This window comes from Tachypleus tridentatus, chromosome 6, assembly GCF_004210375.1.
Source record: "Tachypleus tridentatus isolate NWPU-2018 chromosome 6, ASM421037v1, whole genome shotgun sequence".
Lineage (NCBI taxonomy): Eukaryota > Metazoa > Arthropoda > Merostomata > Xiphosura > Limulidae > Tachypleus > Tachypleus tridentatus.
In genome coordinates, this window is record NC_134830.1 from 130,297,599 (window position 1) to 130,317,565 (window position 19,967).

The 19,967-nt window shown below is 33.0% G+C and overlaps 1 protein-coding gene across 1 annotated transcript; it reads left to right on the forward strand.

Moving 5' to 3' along the window:
* The first annotated feature begins 2,049 nt into the window (after positions 1 to 2,049).
* On the forward strand, positions 2,050 to 18,400 carry LOC143251729 (AKT-interacting protein-like). The gene is made up of 6 exons (XM_076502971.1): positions 2,050 to 2,123; positions 3,709 to 3,790; positions 7,119 to 7,207; positions 12,415 to 12,513; positions 16,232 to 16,397; positions 18,057 to 18,400. Exons 1-6 carry the CDS (start codon positions 2,050 to 2,052, stop codon positions 18,147 to 18,149), a joined length of 603 nt encoding a protein of 200 aa, XP_076359086.1. The 3' UTR covers positions 18,150 to 18,400.
* The last annotated feature ends 1,567 nt before the right edge of the window (positions 18,401 to 19,967 follow it).

Here is a 19,967-nt window from a genome sequence, read left to right on the forward strand (position 1 = left end):
TGGGGTCAGTGGTACAAAATTTTTCTTTTTCCTATGGATCCTCCTTCAAAAATTTAAATAAAATAGTGAAAAAACAGTCAATAGGTAGCGACTACGCCTTGAAGACTCTGAACAGCAATCTTCAACATCTGTAACACATTCCTGATTTTCTTATATTACATTCTCTTTCAGAAAACCTTTAGGCAATTGTCCCCTTGTTTATTCAGAAGGGACTAGAGGGTCTTGCTGGCTTACCAAAGTCAGTAAAGCTTCGATCTGGAGACATATTAGTTGAAACATCCACAATCCACCACAGTGAACTCCTCTTGAATTCAACGGCAGTTGGGGATATACCGATTGAGGTTACCCCTCATGCTACCTTAAATTTATCAACGACGAGTTATTGTTGAGAGGGATTTGAAGAACGTCCCAAGTCAGAGATTCTTGCTGGTCTCTCCACTCAGGAGTTTCTGCAGTGAGGCATATCTCCACTTGCAAAGATGGAATTACACTGCCAACAAATACCCTCGTTTTGACATTTGCATCATCACGCGCACCTGCCACCATCAAGGCAGGTTATCTCATTTCAGGGTACTGCCATACATTCCAAACCCTCTTCGATGTTTCCAATGTCAGAGATTCGTCCACTCAAGACATCATAGTTCCCTGACATGTGCTCTTTGCCGGCAAACCGATGCCTGTGAATGTGACATGGACCCACATTCGTCAACTGCAATGGTTCTGCACCCTCCTACTTTTGTTCTTGCTCAAAATGGTCGGGAAAAAGGTGCAGCGTTTGAAAACGCTCATAACATTAGTTATCCTGAGGCTCGAAATTGCTGTCCACCACATCCATCTCGGACATACTGCTGCACTTCATTCTACAACTACAGTGGGAGTACAGACAGATCTCTCTGTGCCTCCAAGAGAATCGTTTTCAAAACAAATGAAAAGCCTTTTGACCTCCATGGTTAAAAGGTTGATGAATCGACTTCCACACCCATCTCTGTTCCTCCCATACATTCCAACAAACCTAAAATCCACATCCTTCAGTTTCAAATACAGGCATTTCTTCTGATACATCTTTTTCTCCCACCCCAGAGGCAAAACAATCATTCGTTCCGTTCTCAGTCACTGGAATCCCCTTCCATAGACGGGTCAAATGAAGGGTTCTCCAGCCACTTCACCTACCCGTCATTAAAAATAGTCACCTTGATACACTGGAACTGTTGAGGTTTACATTCTGATCTGGATGATATCAAAACAATGATTGCTTCCTACCATCCTGTATGTCTTTCCTTACAAGAAACATTTCTAAAACCTGCTGATACAGTCACTATTCGGCAGTTTTCTCTGTACAGAAATGACAGGCTGTGTGATGGCTAATACATGGAGGGATGACACTATTGGTTGATCAGCATGTGCCCACCCTGTCTTTGTCACTAACACACCCTTAGAGGCGTAGCCATCCGTATTTCCTTGGGTCATACCATTACTGTTTGTTCTCTACCTGTCCCCTGGTGAGACATATGATCAATCAGATCTTGATGCTCTCTGAACAGTTGCCATCTCCATTTCTAATCCTGGGGACTTTAATGGACATCACCCTCTGGAGAAGTGCTGTTATTAATGGGAGGTTGCTCTGTAAATATGCCTCTAATCACAATCCTCTTTCAATACTGGTTCTTCCACTTATTTTCATGCACCTAGTCAGTCCTTTACTGCTGATTTTTAATTTGCTCCCCTTCATTATTCTTCCATTTTCAATAATCCAATAGTTGAAATAATCCACTAGGCTGTGATCATTAACTTATACTTTGAAAGAACTGGCCATCACGATGCCACCCTACCCAGTGCTGGTGGAAGCTGGATCAGGCAGACTGGTCCACTTTCACTGCTCTCCAGAACTTGATCCTGCCATCGTGAATCAGCCATCAATAGATGATTGTGTGGCAGCTAACTGTATTATACAAGCAGCTGCTCAGTGTATTTCTAAAACCTCGACACGTTATCATGTGATATCCTCGCCGTGGTGGAATCCTGCTTGCCACTTAACATGGAAGACTCAAAATGGGTCTGGGATACTTTTCTAGAAAACCACACTTTCAACCACGCTTCCAACAGGCCCGTTACATGCTAGGTGGGTAAGATTTCAAAGCCAGGAGGAATCTTGGATTAAGTTCACAACAAGCATATCTTCTACAATCAGTTCCAAGGTCATATGGGACAGGATTTGAAAGGTTAGTGGCTACAATTCTGCCCCTCTCGATCTTACTTCTGATGGTCAAGGTGGCGATATCCGGAGCATTGCTGATACCCAGGTGAAAGCTTTCAGGTATCAAACACTTCTGCTTGTTCATCCACCTTCTGGTTCAAGACTTGGGGTTACCTCTTTCCTTTTAACTGACTGTTTCTTTGACTATAATTGTTCCTTTACACTTGGAACTGAAAATGGTTTTATCGGTCTGCCAGTACTGTTGTTGGACAGATGTACACTATTATTGCTGCAAAATCTATCCCTGCTCTTGGTGTCCTTTTAATTGTCTTTAACTGGATCTGGAGGAGAATGTTTTTCCTGATGCCTGGCACCAGGTTATTTTTTACTTTCCTGCCAGGGAAAGATCCCAAGATTCCTTAAACTGGAATTGTTTGGACTGTTCTTAAGACCTTAGAAATATTTAATACAAATCTTGTTTGGTTCCTTGAATTAAACAACCTTTTCCTGCCCATCCAGTTGTTGTTCATGACAGCACTCCACCACTGACCACCTAATTTACTTGGAAACAATCAATCAAAGGCCTGCTTATCAGAAAAATAAAATCTTTTCATAAAATATTCTTACCCATTGAGAAGGTTAACACAACATGGGTGGCATTTTGAGAGACCTCCATACTTGTGTTAAACACCATGCTTAATGAAATAATTTTTATCTGTATAAGATATTTGCAGCTTCAGTGTTGTTCTGCCACATCCAGTTTTTTGTGAGGAACTTGGAGTCATTTCAAGCTTTGTTTTCTATCACACTTTTGAGTATAAAGATAGCTGCATGTTTGAACAACATGGCTTTTATTAGCATTAATTGGCTGTATTGTGGATCTCAAGTAGGTCTTAATTTCAGTTTGGAGCCATTTATATATTGAGCTACTACAAACTTGTGAATGTCTGATGATGGAGTGTTGGAAAGATTCTTCAAATCTCCACTAACATATTTAAAACACGTTTCTGTCTACTGTTTTGTTTTAGTGGCTTCATCATAGATTTTGATGTGTCAACAAAGATGATGAAATTTCTGTAGTCCACTGTTGATGATATCATAGTATATCTCTATGAGATTCTTGGGAGCATATCTATATGTAGTTTACAGGCTGATCTTTAACCAACAGTGAGAAAGCATTTCTTTTAATTCCACAGAGTAGTGAAATCTTGGCTACCTTCTTGGGTCTGGGTAGTGTTGATAAATAGGTAAAATTTCCTCTTATGAAGAACATACCTGTTCTGGATGTAGTGCACTAGGGTGTGAATTATCCATTGACTCAATGATCTATACAGATTGCTTTCATCAGTCCCTTCACCTTATCAATGGGGCTTTTACTATAAGTTAAACTTATACATTTTGAATTTGAACCTTTCTGATTTGGTTTGAACTATCTTAACTATATTCTTGAAATTCATTTCTTAAAAAGGATAAGAGATAAAATGTGTTAACATTTTCAATGGGTGTTTTTTCAGATCAGGATGTGACATTGCTCCATTTGTCATGAGGCACAATTGGATGAATTGGGTGTCCTTGAATAACATTGCAGATTCACAGGTCAGGATCCCACCATGGGTTAACAGACAAATGTGACATTTCTTTTAGTAATATGTAAAAAGACAGATAGTTAATTGGAAGTACTTTTATTTAATGGACATTTTTAAACAATTATTCATTCTCATTTATACAAATGTTAAAATCAAATTCAGTGGCTCATCTATTTTATGTTCAAAGAATCAATCTACAGCTTCTGTGTTCACTGTTGACTGTATGCCATATCTCTTGTTGGATCATATTGAAGCTGAGCAGTACTTCAACTGCCTATCATTTAATGACTGTAGTTCTATACTGGTGGAATTACACGTTGGTTCAAACCTGTTCTGTGATATTAAAACAGAATATTTTATTAAATGCTTCTATTAAGTTTTCTGGATACCAGGCCACCTTGGTATTCAAACAGTTACAAACATGGCTTAAATTGTTGTCAGAACATAATTTCTAAGATAAAATGTACATGTACTATGTGTTTCTTCTAAAGGTTATGTGTAAGGTGGAAGTGCACTGTGAATGAGAGGTACAACAAACTTTTCAAATAAAACTATTTGGACTGGACACTTCCTTAGGTTAAGAAAAGTTGTTCTAACTAGATACACATGGTAACAGTTTTTTAACTCATCGCTTTTATCTGGAAATAATGAACCAATGTAAGTTTATATAACACTCAAACACTAAAACACTTTTAATTTTCTTTATTTTATGATTGTAAGTGGCAAATTTTAAACATGTTCAGGGTTTATTGTAAATTGGGCAGTGTTATTATTATTTAACACTGTCCACCTTGATAAAGTTTTATTTTTTAATATTAATTTTTAATCTCAAATTTGGTTCATTAACATTTTAATGGTTAAATTTTACAGTTTATTCTCCAGCAATTTGACATTGTAAAATGGTCAAACATTAATAACTTAATACCAGTTATGGAAAGGCCAAATTCAGGTACTGTTTTTACCTCAAGTGTTTGATGGAGTTGTTTTACCTTTTGCTGTATCATTTTAATTTATTACTTTACCTTTAGTATTGGATAATCACATAACACAGAACCAGGTGGGTTGAGGTGTATTAACAAGTTTTATAACAAGTAAGTTTCCAAAAAGATTGATCATTCATTAATAAAAAGTCCTTTAAAAATTCTAAACTGTTTCAACATTGAGTTTTATTAGATTTTATTTTTTAATTGTATTTTCCTTTGTTTTTTATAAAGTTTATTCATTTTTTATTTTTAACCTTTTATTAAACATTTATAGAATTATTATTATGATTCTCTAATGGCTTTTAATATTCTATTATTTTACATTTTGACATATGCTATTAAAGGATTAAAGTGCAACTTAATTGTTTATGGTTAATTATGAAAGTATTTTTGTTATGATCTTTAACATTTTGCAGATAATAATTCTTTCTATAAATGGTTCACTATCATCTCTTGTTCTCAAAGATGAACAAATGGTGACCCTCTGAGCACTTTGATTATTCATCAAATAATATGGAACCCATTATCCAAGTTTCAAAACTTTCCCAAGCTTGTGTAGGGGGGTAATGATTGTTGAATGGAGCTGTTGAGCCGTTTCTTGCATGGTCAGTTTAGAAGTTGCTTCAACTATGACTTACAGGGTATCTTTATTGATTGATCTTGGCCGTCTAGAATGTATGGAATTGGCGAGATCAAATTCTCATGATTTGAAGCTTTGTGAACCATTGTTTGACAATTCCTGATATTCAACACATTTTCTCCATAAATTGTACATCTCTTTCTTGATGAAACTTTGTAGAATGGACAACAACTGCCTGTTGTGGAGACACAAGTGTAGAGGATGACGCTTTGAAAGTCTTCAGCCTTTCGTCTTCAGGTCAGTGTGTGTAGGTGTTGTTGGTCTTTATAAAGTTTTCTGGTGGATTGTGGAGAGTGTGTTATGATTTGTTGGATTATCACTGTTTCTGACTGGATGAGAGATTTCCTGTAGATTCAACCAATGACAGCCACAGGTAACTCACCTCTAATCCAGAATCTCTGTTAAGTGAAGGTTTAATAATATTAATGGAAAACAGTATATCATTTCTTGACATACTCATCAACAAACAAACAAGACAAGTAACCACAACTGTGTACAGAAAACCCACCCACACGGACAGATACTTACACATCCAGTCCTGTCATCCAACCTCGATAAAACGTGGTATAATTCAATGCCTAAATAAGAGAGTAGAATGCCAAAAGATCATAGAGAGTTAAAAAGAATGGTTACACTTCCTCCTCCATCAAAAACTCTTTGAAGACGACCACGACAGAAAGACAAGATCAAAAAGTCAAAACCACTACCACGATTTACCTACCATACCAGCAACATTTTAGTGAAAACTTAAATGCATATCCAAGATATTCAATATAGAAGTCCAGTGGAAATCCTACAGTACCTTTAGGTCCATTCTGATAAAAAACAAACAGCAACCTACCAAAGAGAATCTCAAAAATGTCATCTATGAAATTTCGTGTTCCTGCAATGATACATAAATTGAGAAACTCGTGAGAAGTATAAAAGAACATAAAGATAGTACAACACTCATGAAAACACATTTCAGCCATTGCAGAGCACACCACATCAACTGGACACAGAATAGACTGGGAGAAAACAAGAATCATCAACACAGACAAATTCTGTAAGACGAGAAAAATCATAGAATCATTTTATTTTAACACTATTAAACCTTCACTAAACAGAGATTCCAGATTAGAGGTGAGTAACCTGTGGCTGCCATTGGTTGAATCTACAGGAAGTCTCTCCTCCAATCAGAAATATTGATAATGCAACCAATCATAACACACTCTCCACAACCCACCAGGGCACTATAAAAGACCAACAACCACATCTACATACACAATGACCTGAAGAAAAAGGAAGAAGACTTTCAAAATGTCATCCTTTACACTTGTCTTCACAACAGGCAGTTGTCATCCATTTTACAAAGTTTCGTTATGAATATTCTGCCTGAACAGTCTATAAACTGTACATGTGTTTCTTGTAGTCTCTGAAGCTTTCAAACCTTTTTTAGTTCATGTAGCATACATGCACCTCTTTTAAAACTGTTCCTTAGGTTTTTATAGGTTAAAATTTTTTTCTAAATGTTTGTCAATTAACTTAAAGTAAGAAGTAAGGCTTATTAAGACATTGTCATTGAGAAAAAGGCAAACATTTGCAAGTTGTTTTCCTCAAAACTCAATCACAACTTTTTGAAAAAAAAAACGTTATTTCCTTTCCAATCTAATATGTACTTATAAATTGAAATTTAAATATATTTTGTATTAAAATTTCATCTTATTTTCTTACAGCTAATAGTTTTTGAACCATCAGTTTTTCATCCTTTAATAAATATTGAAACTGGAGAACTAGATGTAAAGAGAGGATTCCAGAAATGGAGGTCAGTTTAAGATACAGCCATTATTATTGTTTTACAAATTGAAAGTATTTCCATATCAGACACTGAACTACATTATTTAGATCTGGTTGTTTAGGGAATTAATATATTTGATAAAAGTAATGATTTCACATTTCAAATATATTGTCTTCCTTCACCAAATAATGCTGTACATTTGTAACTTCTTTGATATTTTAATATCAGTAATATACCATCCTTAACATTTAGTATGAACACATTTGTAATAAAATTGATATTCAGTGGTTTTTAATAATAAAACAGTAATTGAATAGTTTAAATTGTTGTATAATAAGTACAGAACATATTTATATAATTCCAAAATAATAATTCACCTACTTGCACAAGAATGCCATTTCCTTTGCATGTTTGCTTGTGAGATTTGCATGCTACTAGCCTTGTGCTAATTTGTACTTAAATTCTCATATTTAACATGAACTGTGCTGGTGCATGATGACATAATCATGCAGTGGTAGCTCTCTACCAGTAGCAGGGTAACGTGATCTCCATTTGTAGTAACTCCCTCTGTGCACTTGCATTTGTGATAACTTCATTCTTTTCATTGGCATTGAAGTTTCAAATTTGTGTTCAATTTGATGAGATTTACATTGGTTAATGAAACTTTGGTTTTTGTTTTCTATAGTTTTGTAACAAAAGTGTTGATTATTGTCTTGAATTCTCACCTGAATGTAACTGATACTTATTGATTATGTTACACTCAGCCCTTATTTTATACTCTGGCTTCTGGAGGCTTGTTTACTTTTGAGAACGTTGCAACCTTTGTTCAACATGCTATGGATTACCACAGGTTTACTGGTTTATTTACCCCTGTTCCTTCACCTGATGTTCTTTCTCTCAGTCAGGTATGGCTTATTGTACTTCAAATGCAATCTGATTTGCTTTGAGTAGTGCCTTACCATTTGGAGAATGTCCAGTCTCTTCTGGTTTTCATTCTCACGTGTGTTCATTTCCTAATTTTTAACTGTATCCTGTAATATTCTTTTTCACTTTGTGAACCCAGTTTCTGAAGTTTATTTTGTTTTTCCTCCTTCCTTCTTATTAATTTTTTTTTTCCTATCACACCCAGATGTTTCATCCTGCTTATATTTGTGACACTTTTATGTCTTGACTTGCAGATGTTCATCCTTTCTAGATTCTCTGCCTTTTGTTATCTATTTGGTCTGCTTTGTGATCAGGCCACTTGCTTTATATTTGATTCTGTGGTTCCCCATTTTTGCATTTTCATCTTTTTCTCACCACCCCTGTCTTTCCTCCATATATTGTCTGAGGCATTTCACCATGCTTTAGAGAAGTTTTGTGCAGAAATTTATTTTTTTTTCTCTTTGCCTTTTTAACCTATTCCACTTCTGTTCTATCCCTCCTTACTTTGTTTCCCTTTGTTAGGACTTGTTAAGTTGCATTCCATTTTACAGTACCTTTCTCTTTGTCTGGATTTCTTTCTTCAGGTAGCCTTTGTTGATGGTGTTCATTTCTCACTGGAGACCAGGTTTGAAGTTATATTACTTATTTCCTTATTACTTTCTCATGTTTTTTTTCTTAATTTTGTTCTTTGATTCCTATTCCATGTATAATCAATTTATCAAAAACCTTCTCATTCCAGGTTCTAGAGCCTTTTTTTTCTCCTTCCATTACCTAACAACTGGTGCATTGCTTATCTTGACAGTGTGATTTTATTGTCATGTATGACACTCTAGACACCCAATTGTTTTATCTTACCTCTAGCTGAACTCATTTTCAATAGCCTCTCTTGCCCCATCTTTCTTTGCTCCTTTTCCCACTTTTTTTTCTATGACTCTGTATGGTCTTTTACCTGGTCTGTAGTTTCTTTGGTTATCATATCAGATACCATTGCACACATTGCTGTTAATCCATCCTCCCTATGTTTTCTATTTTCTGTCTATCAGATTTGCATCTTTCAATTCCTTGCTGTTCTCCATGGCACAGCATTAACGATTTTTGTATTCATTTGGCCTAAGACTGTCTTTTTTTTTTTTTTCTAGATGATTGACTTTTGTTGGCCCACTTTTGGGTAATATCCCCTTCTCACACTTCAGTTTCTTTCCAGGAAACCACTTGGATTGAGTGACTTGTCAGGATATCCAAGTCCTTTTTCATGCCCACTCAATATATGGTATTGTTGGTATTTTTGTTCACTTCATTCTTTTTGCTTGTGGGTTTTGGGGTATCTGGACACTAGGACTTGCACTTCTCATTGCCATTTTGCATGAGGGGTTCTTTTGCTTTTTGGGATTTTGACTTCCTTGAAACCCTAATTTCATAGAGATTTGCACGTTAATCTCCTCCAATGGATCGTACATATCTTAGGAATTTTTTTCTCAGGTTCCATTGTTCTTTTTGTGAACTTCCCTCTCACTTTCACAAGGAATTGTCATTTTGAATGGACCATTTCCATACTTATGGCCCTTTCTTACCAACTTCTAAACCACATCTATCTCTTTACCAATGCTTTCTTCTTGGATTGAGGTGCATCTCTGTATGACATGATCTCTGGCATCTGGATGCAGCATGACTGATCACCTCAACTCACTGTTATTTGGAACATTTCCATATCTTTCCTTTTCTGGCTGATCATACAGTCAACAGTCCACTCTGATGCATCAACAGTTATCTTTACACTTACTATTAAGGGAATATATATTCCAGTTCCTTTGCTTTTGGGCATTGGACTGTATCCTTCTGGGCTTATTCCTGTAGGGTTAACTTTTGTTCCTTGTTATGTGCCTGGAGCTGTGTATCTTGTGAGAGACAGCCTGTCTCAACCAGGTTATGTTTCTACCCATGGTGTGATCTCTTCTCTCCCATGGTCTTTTTGAGTGTGCTCTTGCTTGGGTATGCCCCTCATGACACCTTTGCCAGTCTTCATCTGTTTTATTCTTCTGTTCCCCATCCTGTGGCTCTGGCTGTCAAAGTTCTTAGCCAGGATTAGTGTCTCCTATTGGAAAATATACCTTTTGCCTATAATTCTCTTCCACTAAACCCTTGGGTCTTTAACTCGATACAGGAAAGTCCTTCTAAAATCCTACTATGACCAACTTAATCTTGGTTTTCTCTGCTTCATCACTTGGTATCAACACCTCCTTCGTATACCAAATATCCATTCACTTTTGCTTCAGTATCATGCATCCCTTTTTCATGAAAGAGTATCCCTTTATCATGTATGAAATTTGTATTTTCATCAAGACAGATTTTCCTATCATGTAACCTTTTCTTGTCAAATTCCTATTTTATTCCAATTTTGTCCATCTCAGTATGACTGTGGTGATATTTTGTTATTGATCCATCCACCATACCTCTCCTCCTGACTGTTTTATTATGCCCCATCTTTCTGCCTTTTATTAATTGGATGTTCAACCATGGTTTGTCAGTCTCCACCATTGCTGATTATTGGGCAGCACTTTCTGGTGCATTTTACATTTCCTTCTACTTTTTACTTGGTTCTGCTCTTTCCCTCTTCACCGTCCTCCTTGCTTAACTTCTATACGAGCCTGGCATGGTCAGATGGGTTAAGGCATTCAACTCATAATCTGAGGGTCCTGAGTTCGAATCCCAGTCACACCAAACATGCTTGCCCTTTCAGCCATTGTGGCATTATAATGCAACAGTGAATCCCACTATTCGTTAGTAAAAGAGTAGCCCAAGAGTTAGCTATGGGTGGTGATGACTAGCTGCTTTCCCTCCAGTCTTACACTGCTAAAGTAGGGACAGCTAGTGCAGATAGCCGTAGTGTAGTTTTGTGCAAAATTTAGAAAACGAACAAACAAACTTCCATACTGGACTGTATCCATAATGTGGTTTTGCATGCCCCATTCATGCCATTGGATTTTTACTTTCTGTTTCACTTTTGTATCTTAGTTCATCCTTCTTATTTGTGGTCACTATTGTTTAGATACTTGTGCTATTGATGGCTCTCGCATCCTTTTTCAAGATATTTATTCACCCCTGTACTTGGACTAGTATTTCCTTCTTCAATCTTCTGCCACTTGTAATAAATAATAACCTTTCCTTCTCTCCTATTTCTATTCCTTTTTTTTTTCTCACCTATATGATTATTCAGACCCAAGTCACCTCCTTTGGCCTGTTCAGGATGTGAGGTGTCACTTCTGCCTTTTTGGGTCCTTGTCATCTTCTGTTCCTATCTTGATACATCTTATTTTCCAGGGACCTCTCTCCTACTCTTAATGGATGAGTCATTCAACTGTTCTGGCTAGTATATTCTCCTCTTGATGGAGAGTGCTCACAGGTTATTTCTTTTTTTATTCATCATTTTTCTCATTTTCTTCTTTCCCAATGTTGTTGGCCATAGCATAGGATTCTTCAGATGGACATGTAGATGACTTTCTATACAGACATCCCTTCTTCTCCTGACTATCTAGTTATTTTGTTTTCTATGAGAAATTGACTTCTACTAGTTCCTGTACTTCAGTCAATCCACCAGTAGAAATGAGTAAGTTTGTTTCTCCTATCTTCATACATGATCCTGCCAGGTGGCTGGTGTTCCCTCAAAGGATACATTTATTTTCTAAATTGTAGAACAATCCATAATAGCAGAAGTCCTTCTTTTCTGCCCAGGCAATCTCACACCACCAGTGTCCACATTAAAATAAAAGTATATTTCACCAAAGGTATGGACGTATGATTTTTCTTCCCTTTTGATGTAATATTTTTCAAAGATTCTGCAGCTTAGTTAAAGTTGTATTTGTATGTATGTTTGTGTATATATTTAATGTGTGTGTGTGAATTTCACACATATATCAAGAAAGATAACGTTTGAATAATGAAGTTTTCTAAAAGATGACATTTTTGTTGAACTGTTGAAAACAAAATTACTGAATTCTGAGTTTAGAGTTTTCATGAAGAATTTATGAAATGATTAAAACATTAGAGGGTCATCATATGTTTTATAGGTTTTATTCCATGTAAGGAATTTTGTTTTCATAGGCTCCTCTAATTTCAAAACAAGAAATTCAGATTTGGTATATTAAGCTTATTAATTGATACTGTTTTGAAGAAAAGTGTAATTTTTAACTGTTAAAAGGTAGATAGATTTGTGGAACATATTTATTGAAAACTGATACATATTACTGGTGAATTTATAAACGTAATTATTTGTTAAAAAAAACAACTAATACTTTAATCTTTCTATTTTATAGAAGAAATGTCAATCATATTTGGCAAGTAATTTTGTACGCTCGTCGAATTTTCTATAAAATAGAAAATCAAAATCCACTGAATCCAGAAGCATCAGTTTTGTAAGTAAATGTCCTTTTAACAGAAAATCTTGTTCAAAGAATTCTGCACTTTCACCAAAAAGTTGTAGGCTAATAACTGTATCGTACACGTTGTAATAAACATTTATCAGTTAATTTTGCTTATTTTGACTTCAAGTGGGTATTAGTCATTATAACTAATTCAACTTTGGAATACAATACCCAAGTGACCTTTTCTAACTTATGCCATAACTTATGATAAGTGTGTGAACTTTTCATATGTACCCTAATAAATATCTGAAAAAGGACTGAAATTTGTAATAGTTTAGTTATTATAAGGTAAAATTCCTGTTATAAAAAATTCTAGAGAACTTAATCTTGTATGAAATGCAAATGATTAGTTATTTAGTCTTACTTCTTAAATTCCTGAGGGACTAGGTAACGAATGCAGTGTTTAAAAATGTAATAGACCTAACTAATGTTTTATGACAAGTTTAATTATAAACTGATAAATTTATTGTAACATAAAGTTGCTTTTTGTTTACCAATTGAATGTTCATCCTTGCTGGTTTGCATTGTATTAATTTCTGAATATAAAACTTTGAAAGTTTCATGGTGTAAAGAGAAATAACACTAAAATAAAATGAGAGAAGTTATAAAAAGTTAAGAAGCCTACAGCTCTTAAGATTAATAATTGTTATAGACCAGAATCAACTAAGTAATTCTGTTTTAAAATAAATATAATTTTTTTTTATTATATACTTAAATTTTAACTTTTAATATGGTTTATTATGATACAGTTAATATTAAAATAAAGAAAATAAGAGAAAGAGAGTTTGAATGAAACCTGTTTGTTCATTTGGGAAGTTCTAGATATTATGTGAAAGAAATATTATTAATATTAATAGTAATTTTATTTTTACCATGAAAATCACCTATTACATAGAATATCTCAGTAAAAGTTTTGTAAATTTTGACTCTTTGTGCAAATAAAAGACTGGTAATGTTTAATAACAAATTTATCAAATTTCATGAAGGTAACATGATACATTCACTTATAATACTTACAGTTTCATAGTTACATGGTGTTTATAAGACTGTCAAAAGGGACAGTCTGTATACAGAGAGTTAAACCTTGAGCCATGTATTTTGAATAATGTTATGTGATTAAAACCACTTAAATCTAGCCACATCACAATTGTTTCTATGGTATGAACATTCTCTATTTCAACAACACATATCTAATACTTCTAGTAAGCTTTGTTCTAAGACTGGCATTCTACTTTGTTTTAGCTTTTCCTCTATCAGACCTTGTTTTTGTTTTTTTCCTGTATATTTTTCATTTATTATTATAAAAGTTACTAAAATGTAAGTATTGATAAATTAAAATAAATAGTAATAATAATAATTGTTTATAAGGTATGCCCTTGAATAGTTCTGTGTTATGTAATTCAGTACTGTGAAGTGGGATACACATTCCCCATGTGAGTTGCAATTTATATGCCATAAGTATTAGTCAGACAGGTTTGAAGGGCAATAGAATAATTTAATTTTGTGTGTATTAGTTTGTTATAACTTAGAAAACAAGCTGAAACAAAAATAAACAAAAATGCTGCACTAATTGAAAAGATCCCAGAGTACAAGCAATAATGTGGGATTATAAGATGTACCCTAGTTTTTAGAGGTGACTGTAGAAGTAGGACCCACATTTTGGTGGGGATACACTGTATATTAGTCTTAACCTCTATTCTCCAGTCTTGCATAAGAAATAAGAGTAGCAATAGTTATAGAAATTATTAGAACGAGATATGGGTGCTCAAGCCCACAATGCCCCACATCTTTATCACCGTTTACTACCTGCAGACAAAATGTGGAAAGGTGACTGCTCTCCCAAGTAAAGAAGAAAATGAATTAAAGTAATGCAAGAAAAAGAAAATAAGGTACTACCATTTGGGATAAGTTGAAAACTTGCCTCTTGAAGTTAGCATTCCAGCTCCCAATATGATAGAAAGGCACTAATTGACAACACAGTAAACAAACTATACCAGCATGTGTATGTGTATATATAATATTTAAGCTGCTTAGTTAGGATAAACATTTCTCATTTTGTGTTATAATTTGCAGTCATTTCAGAGAGAAAATTGGAGAAATTTAGAATTATTTTATAATGGCTACAAGGTTGGTCAAATAAACTGACCTCATGATGTCTCATAGAGTTAAATATCATCCCCCAAAAGTAATATAAAATTTTGTCTTTTATATAAAAGTGTTTTCATACTCCTTGAGTGATGCACATATTTTGGAGACAAACAAGCGAGTTGTTACTATAATTTGTCTATTAACAACTTATTATAACAACAGTTGGACCAAAACAAATAATAAAGGAAATCATGTTGTCACTTTTATCTAATGATACCTTAAAGAAGATATTTTGTTTATTAGAAAAGCCTTTCATTTTTACCCTCTTGTATATTGTCCAACTTTAGTACTTGCTAAGGATAAACAACATGAAATAAAGCATAGGGATAAGTCAGGTTTTTTTCAGTTGTGTTAGCTCCTGTGTTTATCGTCTGGACATTATTTGTTTTGGTTGTCTAAGATCTATGGTCAACATCAAGAAACTTAAACTTGTATACTGTTGCAAATTATTGGTTATTTTAGCCTAGAAAATATAATTTCTATCTCTCGAAAAAAATATTTGAGACATATTTATACTGTTGGCAGTGTATTTCATGAATTTTGTGAGTTACACTTGTTATGGTCTACTGTACTCAAACATTTACTTTCTGTATAACTGATATGTTCTAACAGTTTTATGTAATTTGTATTTGGAGCCTTAATCACATTTTCTCATACTAAACAATCATTTATAGTAAGGGTAGTTAAAGCATACATTCAAACTGTACACCTGTCAATGTGCTGCTCCTGCAGCTTATTTTACTTGAGATGTTTTGGAACTTGAATGTAGATTGCCACAGTTTCTTTACATTTTAAAGATCTGATATCTATATTCCACACCACAATTGTTGTTTATTAATGAATATACATTTTCTATAGGTTATATTTATTTACTATGATATGACTTCAAACATGTTTAAATCAGTTTCATTTTTCAGCATTGAAATCTTTCCTTTACTTACAGGTTAATTCTAATTAATGCAAAGTTTGTTAAGGAATAGGTTTCAAAATTCAATAAGCATAATAGTACAGTTTGTTTATTATTATTTCTTCTTATAAAAAAAGTAATTTTATAAAAAACTATTTGAAGCCGAATGAATTTAATTGTTTTTTATGAATAATTACTTCACTATGAATTTCCAAAGTTTTAAGTTTAAAGTTAGCTTTTATCTTAATAGTAATGATCTTACACAGGTGTAATTTAAATATGTATTTAATTTATAAATTAATAGTTAAGAATATGTGAGTTTCACTACTAGGTAGTTGTCTATTCATATAAAATAAAACTAGTTTGACAAAATGTAATATTTTAATAACTTTGTGATAACTGGAGTTGAAGATAAGCAGCAACTAACAATTGCTAAATGGAAGATGGGTTACGTATTCCTCAAATTGTAAGCTTCTTCCAGATTTTGATTTATACAAATAGTAATTATTTTAATACCCTTTGTAAGTAGTATTGATTTTTTTCATTATTTTTAACTTGTTATTTTGCAGTACTGTTGGGTACTTCTTTGAATTTTATGTAACAAAATTAGTTTAAGACTTATCAATAATCATAAGAAAATATTTTTAACTGTAGATATGAGAGAGACCTAGAATTGTTCAAGGTCAAAGTGGCTGAGAGTATTAACTTTTGTCATGAAAAGCTGTATGATACCTCAACTCAAGATCCACATGCTCTCCGCTTCAGTCCGTGGGAACCAACTATACATGAGAATGTTAGGAAGAAATTATTATCTGGAAATGTATGTTACTTTTTGTATTTTACTGAACTTATTCCTCCCAGTTATTGCTCAACTTACTCATACCAGGATAAGAGTTTTGATGTATGATTTAATTATTGTTGCTATAAATGAAAATGCAAAATTATGTGAAAAAACAAAAACAACAAAAAATTCTTATGTACCTCAAAGTTCATATTTATATATTTATAAATTTTAAAATGTATAAATCAAGTAAATAATTATTTTTCTTCTAATATTCTCCTACAAATGAGGCCCAGCATGGCCAGGTGATTGGGGCATGTGACTTAAAATCTGAGGATCACAGGTTTGACTCCCTGTCCCACCAAACATTCTTGCCTTTTCAGCCATAAGTGCATTATTATGTGAAAATAGAAACAGTTAGAAAATAGTTTAGAAAGAGTTTTGAAATGTAGTTTGAGTGGTGTTTACTAGCTTATATACTTTACAAATAACTCATGTTTTATCACAGTTTATAAACACTAATTTGTACTCTACATCTTAGGAAGTACAATAAGTTATTTTTTTTCTAAATGAATAAATTATCAAATTTTACAAGTCTGGTTTGCAAAATAAATGGATTAAAAGATTTGGGCTAGATCTAAATTCAGTTTTGGTCATTTTGACACATTGTGGTCACCATGAAACCATCAAAATATATAACTCTGAATAAACTAGGTATACCTTCACAATTTTGAAAGTATTAATTAAACGTTACAAGTATTTTGCACACCATTTATAATGAGATATTTTTACTGAAGAGTTATTTATGAATTTCCAAATATTTCTGGGTCAATCTGAATGCAACTCTCCAACCAGCCTTAAGGAATAAGACAAAATTATATATATATGAAAACAAGAAAGTTAGTACTTGTATCTTTAGTTGGGCTGCCAACAGGTGAAGCACTCTAAACCATTTTTGTTTTGAGTGAGACAATGTTTATCTACAAAAATTTGTACTTATTTCAAATATAATGTTTTTTTACAATATAAATAGTTATCATTCACTGTAGTAGGAGGTCTTATAATTACTGTAATTTTATCTTTCTAATGAAACTGTAAATTAGTTAGACATTTATCTGAATTATCTAATTGTGAAATAACCAACATAAAGTTCCTTGTAAAGGGAATTCTTCTTTTTCTGTTGGTTAGAAATAATCCAACAACAATTTCAAAAAGAATTATTGACATTTTTTTAAATAATAATGTGAGAGGGGATGTGTCATGTAGGTTGGACATTTTCTATGTAACAAAAGCAAGAAGACTGGAGGTTTACATTCTGACTTGTCAGTATCTATAAAATGTTTTTGTAATTTAGCCTTGTTCACCTATGATATATTTAGTGTGTGTGTGTGTGTGTGTGTGTCTGATTTCTTTTCTATTCAAAGTACTTTATATATAAAAGCTTACAACATATCATGAAGATACAATTACTAAATTAAAAGTTATGTATACTTTATTGGTTACAAGGTCAGTCAAAGTGACCAAGCACATATAGTGTGGTAACATGCATTGATATTAAAGTAGTTTAATTAACAATTTTGAACACAACCTGTATAACTTATTGTGACATGCATACTTTGGCATGTATATCTATACACAAGTTACCTATCTTATCTAAGAGTTATACCGAAATACTAAGATAAGATTTTTCTGTTTTAGAAAGAAGATAACGATACTAAAGTCTCCACACCTTCAGGCTTATCCTGGATACAAAAAGGAACTTTAAAGATATTCTCAAAAACAGCATCTTAAATACCCAGATGTGATTAACGTTCCTTTTGAATAATAGCATTTTATGATATTTGATTGAAATATCCTTTTACCACATAAATAAACATTGACATTATTTTATCTAATTTGTAATATATAGTTTGTTTCTCCAGTGCTATGTTTACCCTTCACAACACATTCAGATTCTGAAGGTAGTGATTATAAAGTTCAGTTTGAAATATATGTATGTATGTGTTTCATTGTAATGGATAACAAATAAAAATTAAATTGGTTATACTGTTCAGATTGATTTTTTTAAACAATAAAACCTGTAATTTATAAAATAAACGTGAATTCCATGTTTGTTTGTTTTTCATTCTCATGTAGTTGTCAATAACAGTGTATGAAATAAAGCATAGGGGCAAGTCAGCTTTCTGCTAGTTTTGTTAGCCCCTGTGTATATTGCCTGAACACTAATTACTTTTGTTATCTAAAATCTATGATCAACATCACAAAACTTAAACTTATGTACTGTTGCAAATTATCAGTTATTTTAGCCTAGAAAATAAATTCCTACATTTTGAAAAAAAATACATAAGACATATTTGCAGTGTTGGTAGTGTATTTTGTGAAATTTGAGTAAATTTTGTTATAGTCTACTGTACTCAAACATTTACTTGCTGTGTAACTGATTTATATTCTATAACAGTGAAATAAAATACTGTGTAATTTTAAGGTGCTGATTTTTCAATGTAATCAAAACTTAACGCTCAGTAATACTGAAATTGCAATGCATGTAAATATTTGTAAGATAATAAATATTTTTTGTTTACACCACGAAATTATTGTAAAAAACATTTTAAGAAATGTAACAATTTTATGAGCTTTTGTGTTTAGTTTTCCTAATGTTACTTACAAGGTTCTCACATACAAAAAAAAAACAAAAAAACTTCATATAACAAAAGCTATAAACCAAGTCTCAACTACAACTATAGTCAACATAAGATTGAAATAAAGACACAAAACTGTACTCAAAATACTACTGGTTTCAGCATGAATAAATGATTCAAAAGGATACATGAGTAACTACTGGTAGCTTCTCACTAGTCAGTGACTATGTAAAATGTATGAGATATAGTTTAAGATACACTCACCAAGACCTGTGTTGATTTAAAAAATAAAATTAAGATAAACCACAAAGGGACCATGAAACTCCGTGTTATAAACTTATCTAGAAATGAAAAGGAAATTCTTCATCTTAATGTGAAAAGTATTTATTTAAATTAAAGCAGTTATTGCTTTAGTTTAATGTTTTCTGTACCTTGGAATAATAACCGATGTGTAACTTGTGTTTATGTAATATTTTGAAAAGCTCTTGTTTTAAAGAGTGAAATGGTTACTAAAAAGTTAATATTATGTTTTTATTGGCTAGAAAATGGAAGTGGAATAGAGAACAACAAAAGCCTTAAAGAAGTTTGACAAATGTTTTCTGGTTCACACGTGTTTTATAATATAGTCTTCATATAAAGTCTTCTAATCATAAGGATAAGAAGTGAATTAATATTCCTATTCGTACAGATGTTATATGCAATATAAATATATTCAGATATATGTTACTGAAACAGACCTGTTTTAGGGAAAATTAATATTGTGTTCTTTCTTTAATTTTCATTACTTCAACTTACTCATAATTTTCATGATTTTAGTTGTATATCAGAGCAAAATAAAACGAGTATACATTTTTTACTTCGATAACACTGTGTAACACAACTTTTGTTTCTAGAGAGTTTGTGTGACTTCTTAATTGCTTATGTTGTAAAAGTACAGAAAATAGCCGTTATTCCCTTCAAACTTTGCTTT

What these genes read in the sequence shown, in the direction of transcription:
- LOC143251729 (XM_076502971.1), top strand. Translation starts at nt 2,050, where the DNA reads ATGGGTCTGGGATACTTTTCTAGAAAACCACACTTTCAACCACGCTTC. An exon ending in GCCCGTTACATGCTAGGTGG is followed by an intron (nt 2,124 to 3,708) that starts GTAAGATTTCAA and finishes GTGTTTTTTCAG; the next exon opens with ATCAGGATGTGACATTGCTC. An exon ending in ATAACATTGCAGATTCACAG is followed by an intron (nt 3,791 to 7,118) that starts GTCAGGATCCCA and finishes ATTTTCTTACAG; the next exon opens with CTAATAGTTTTTGAACCATC.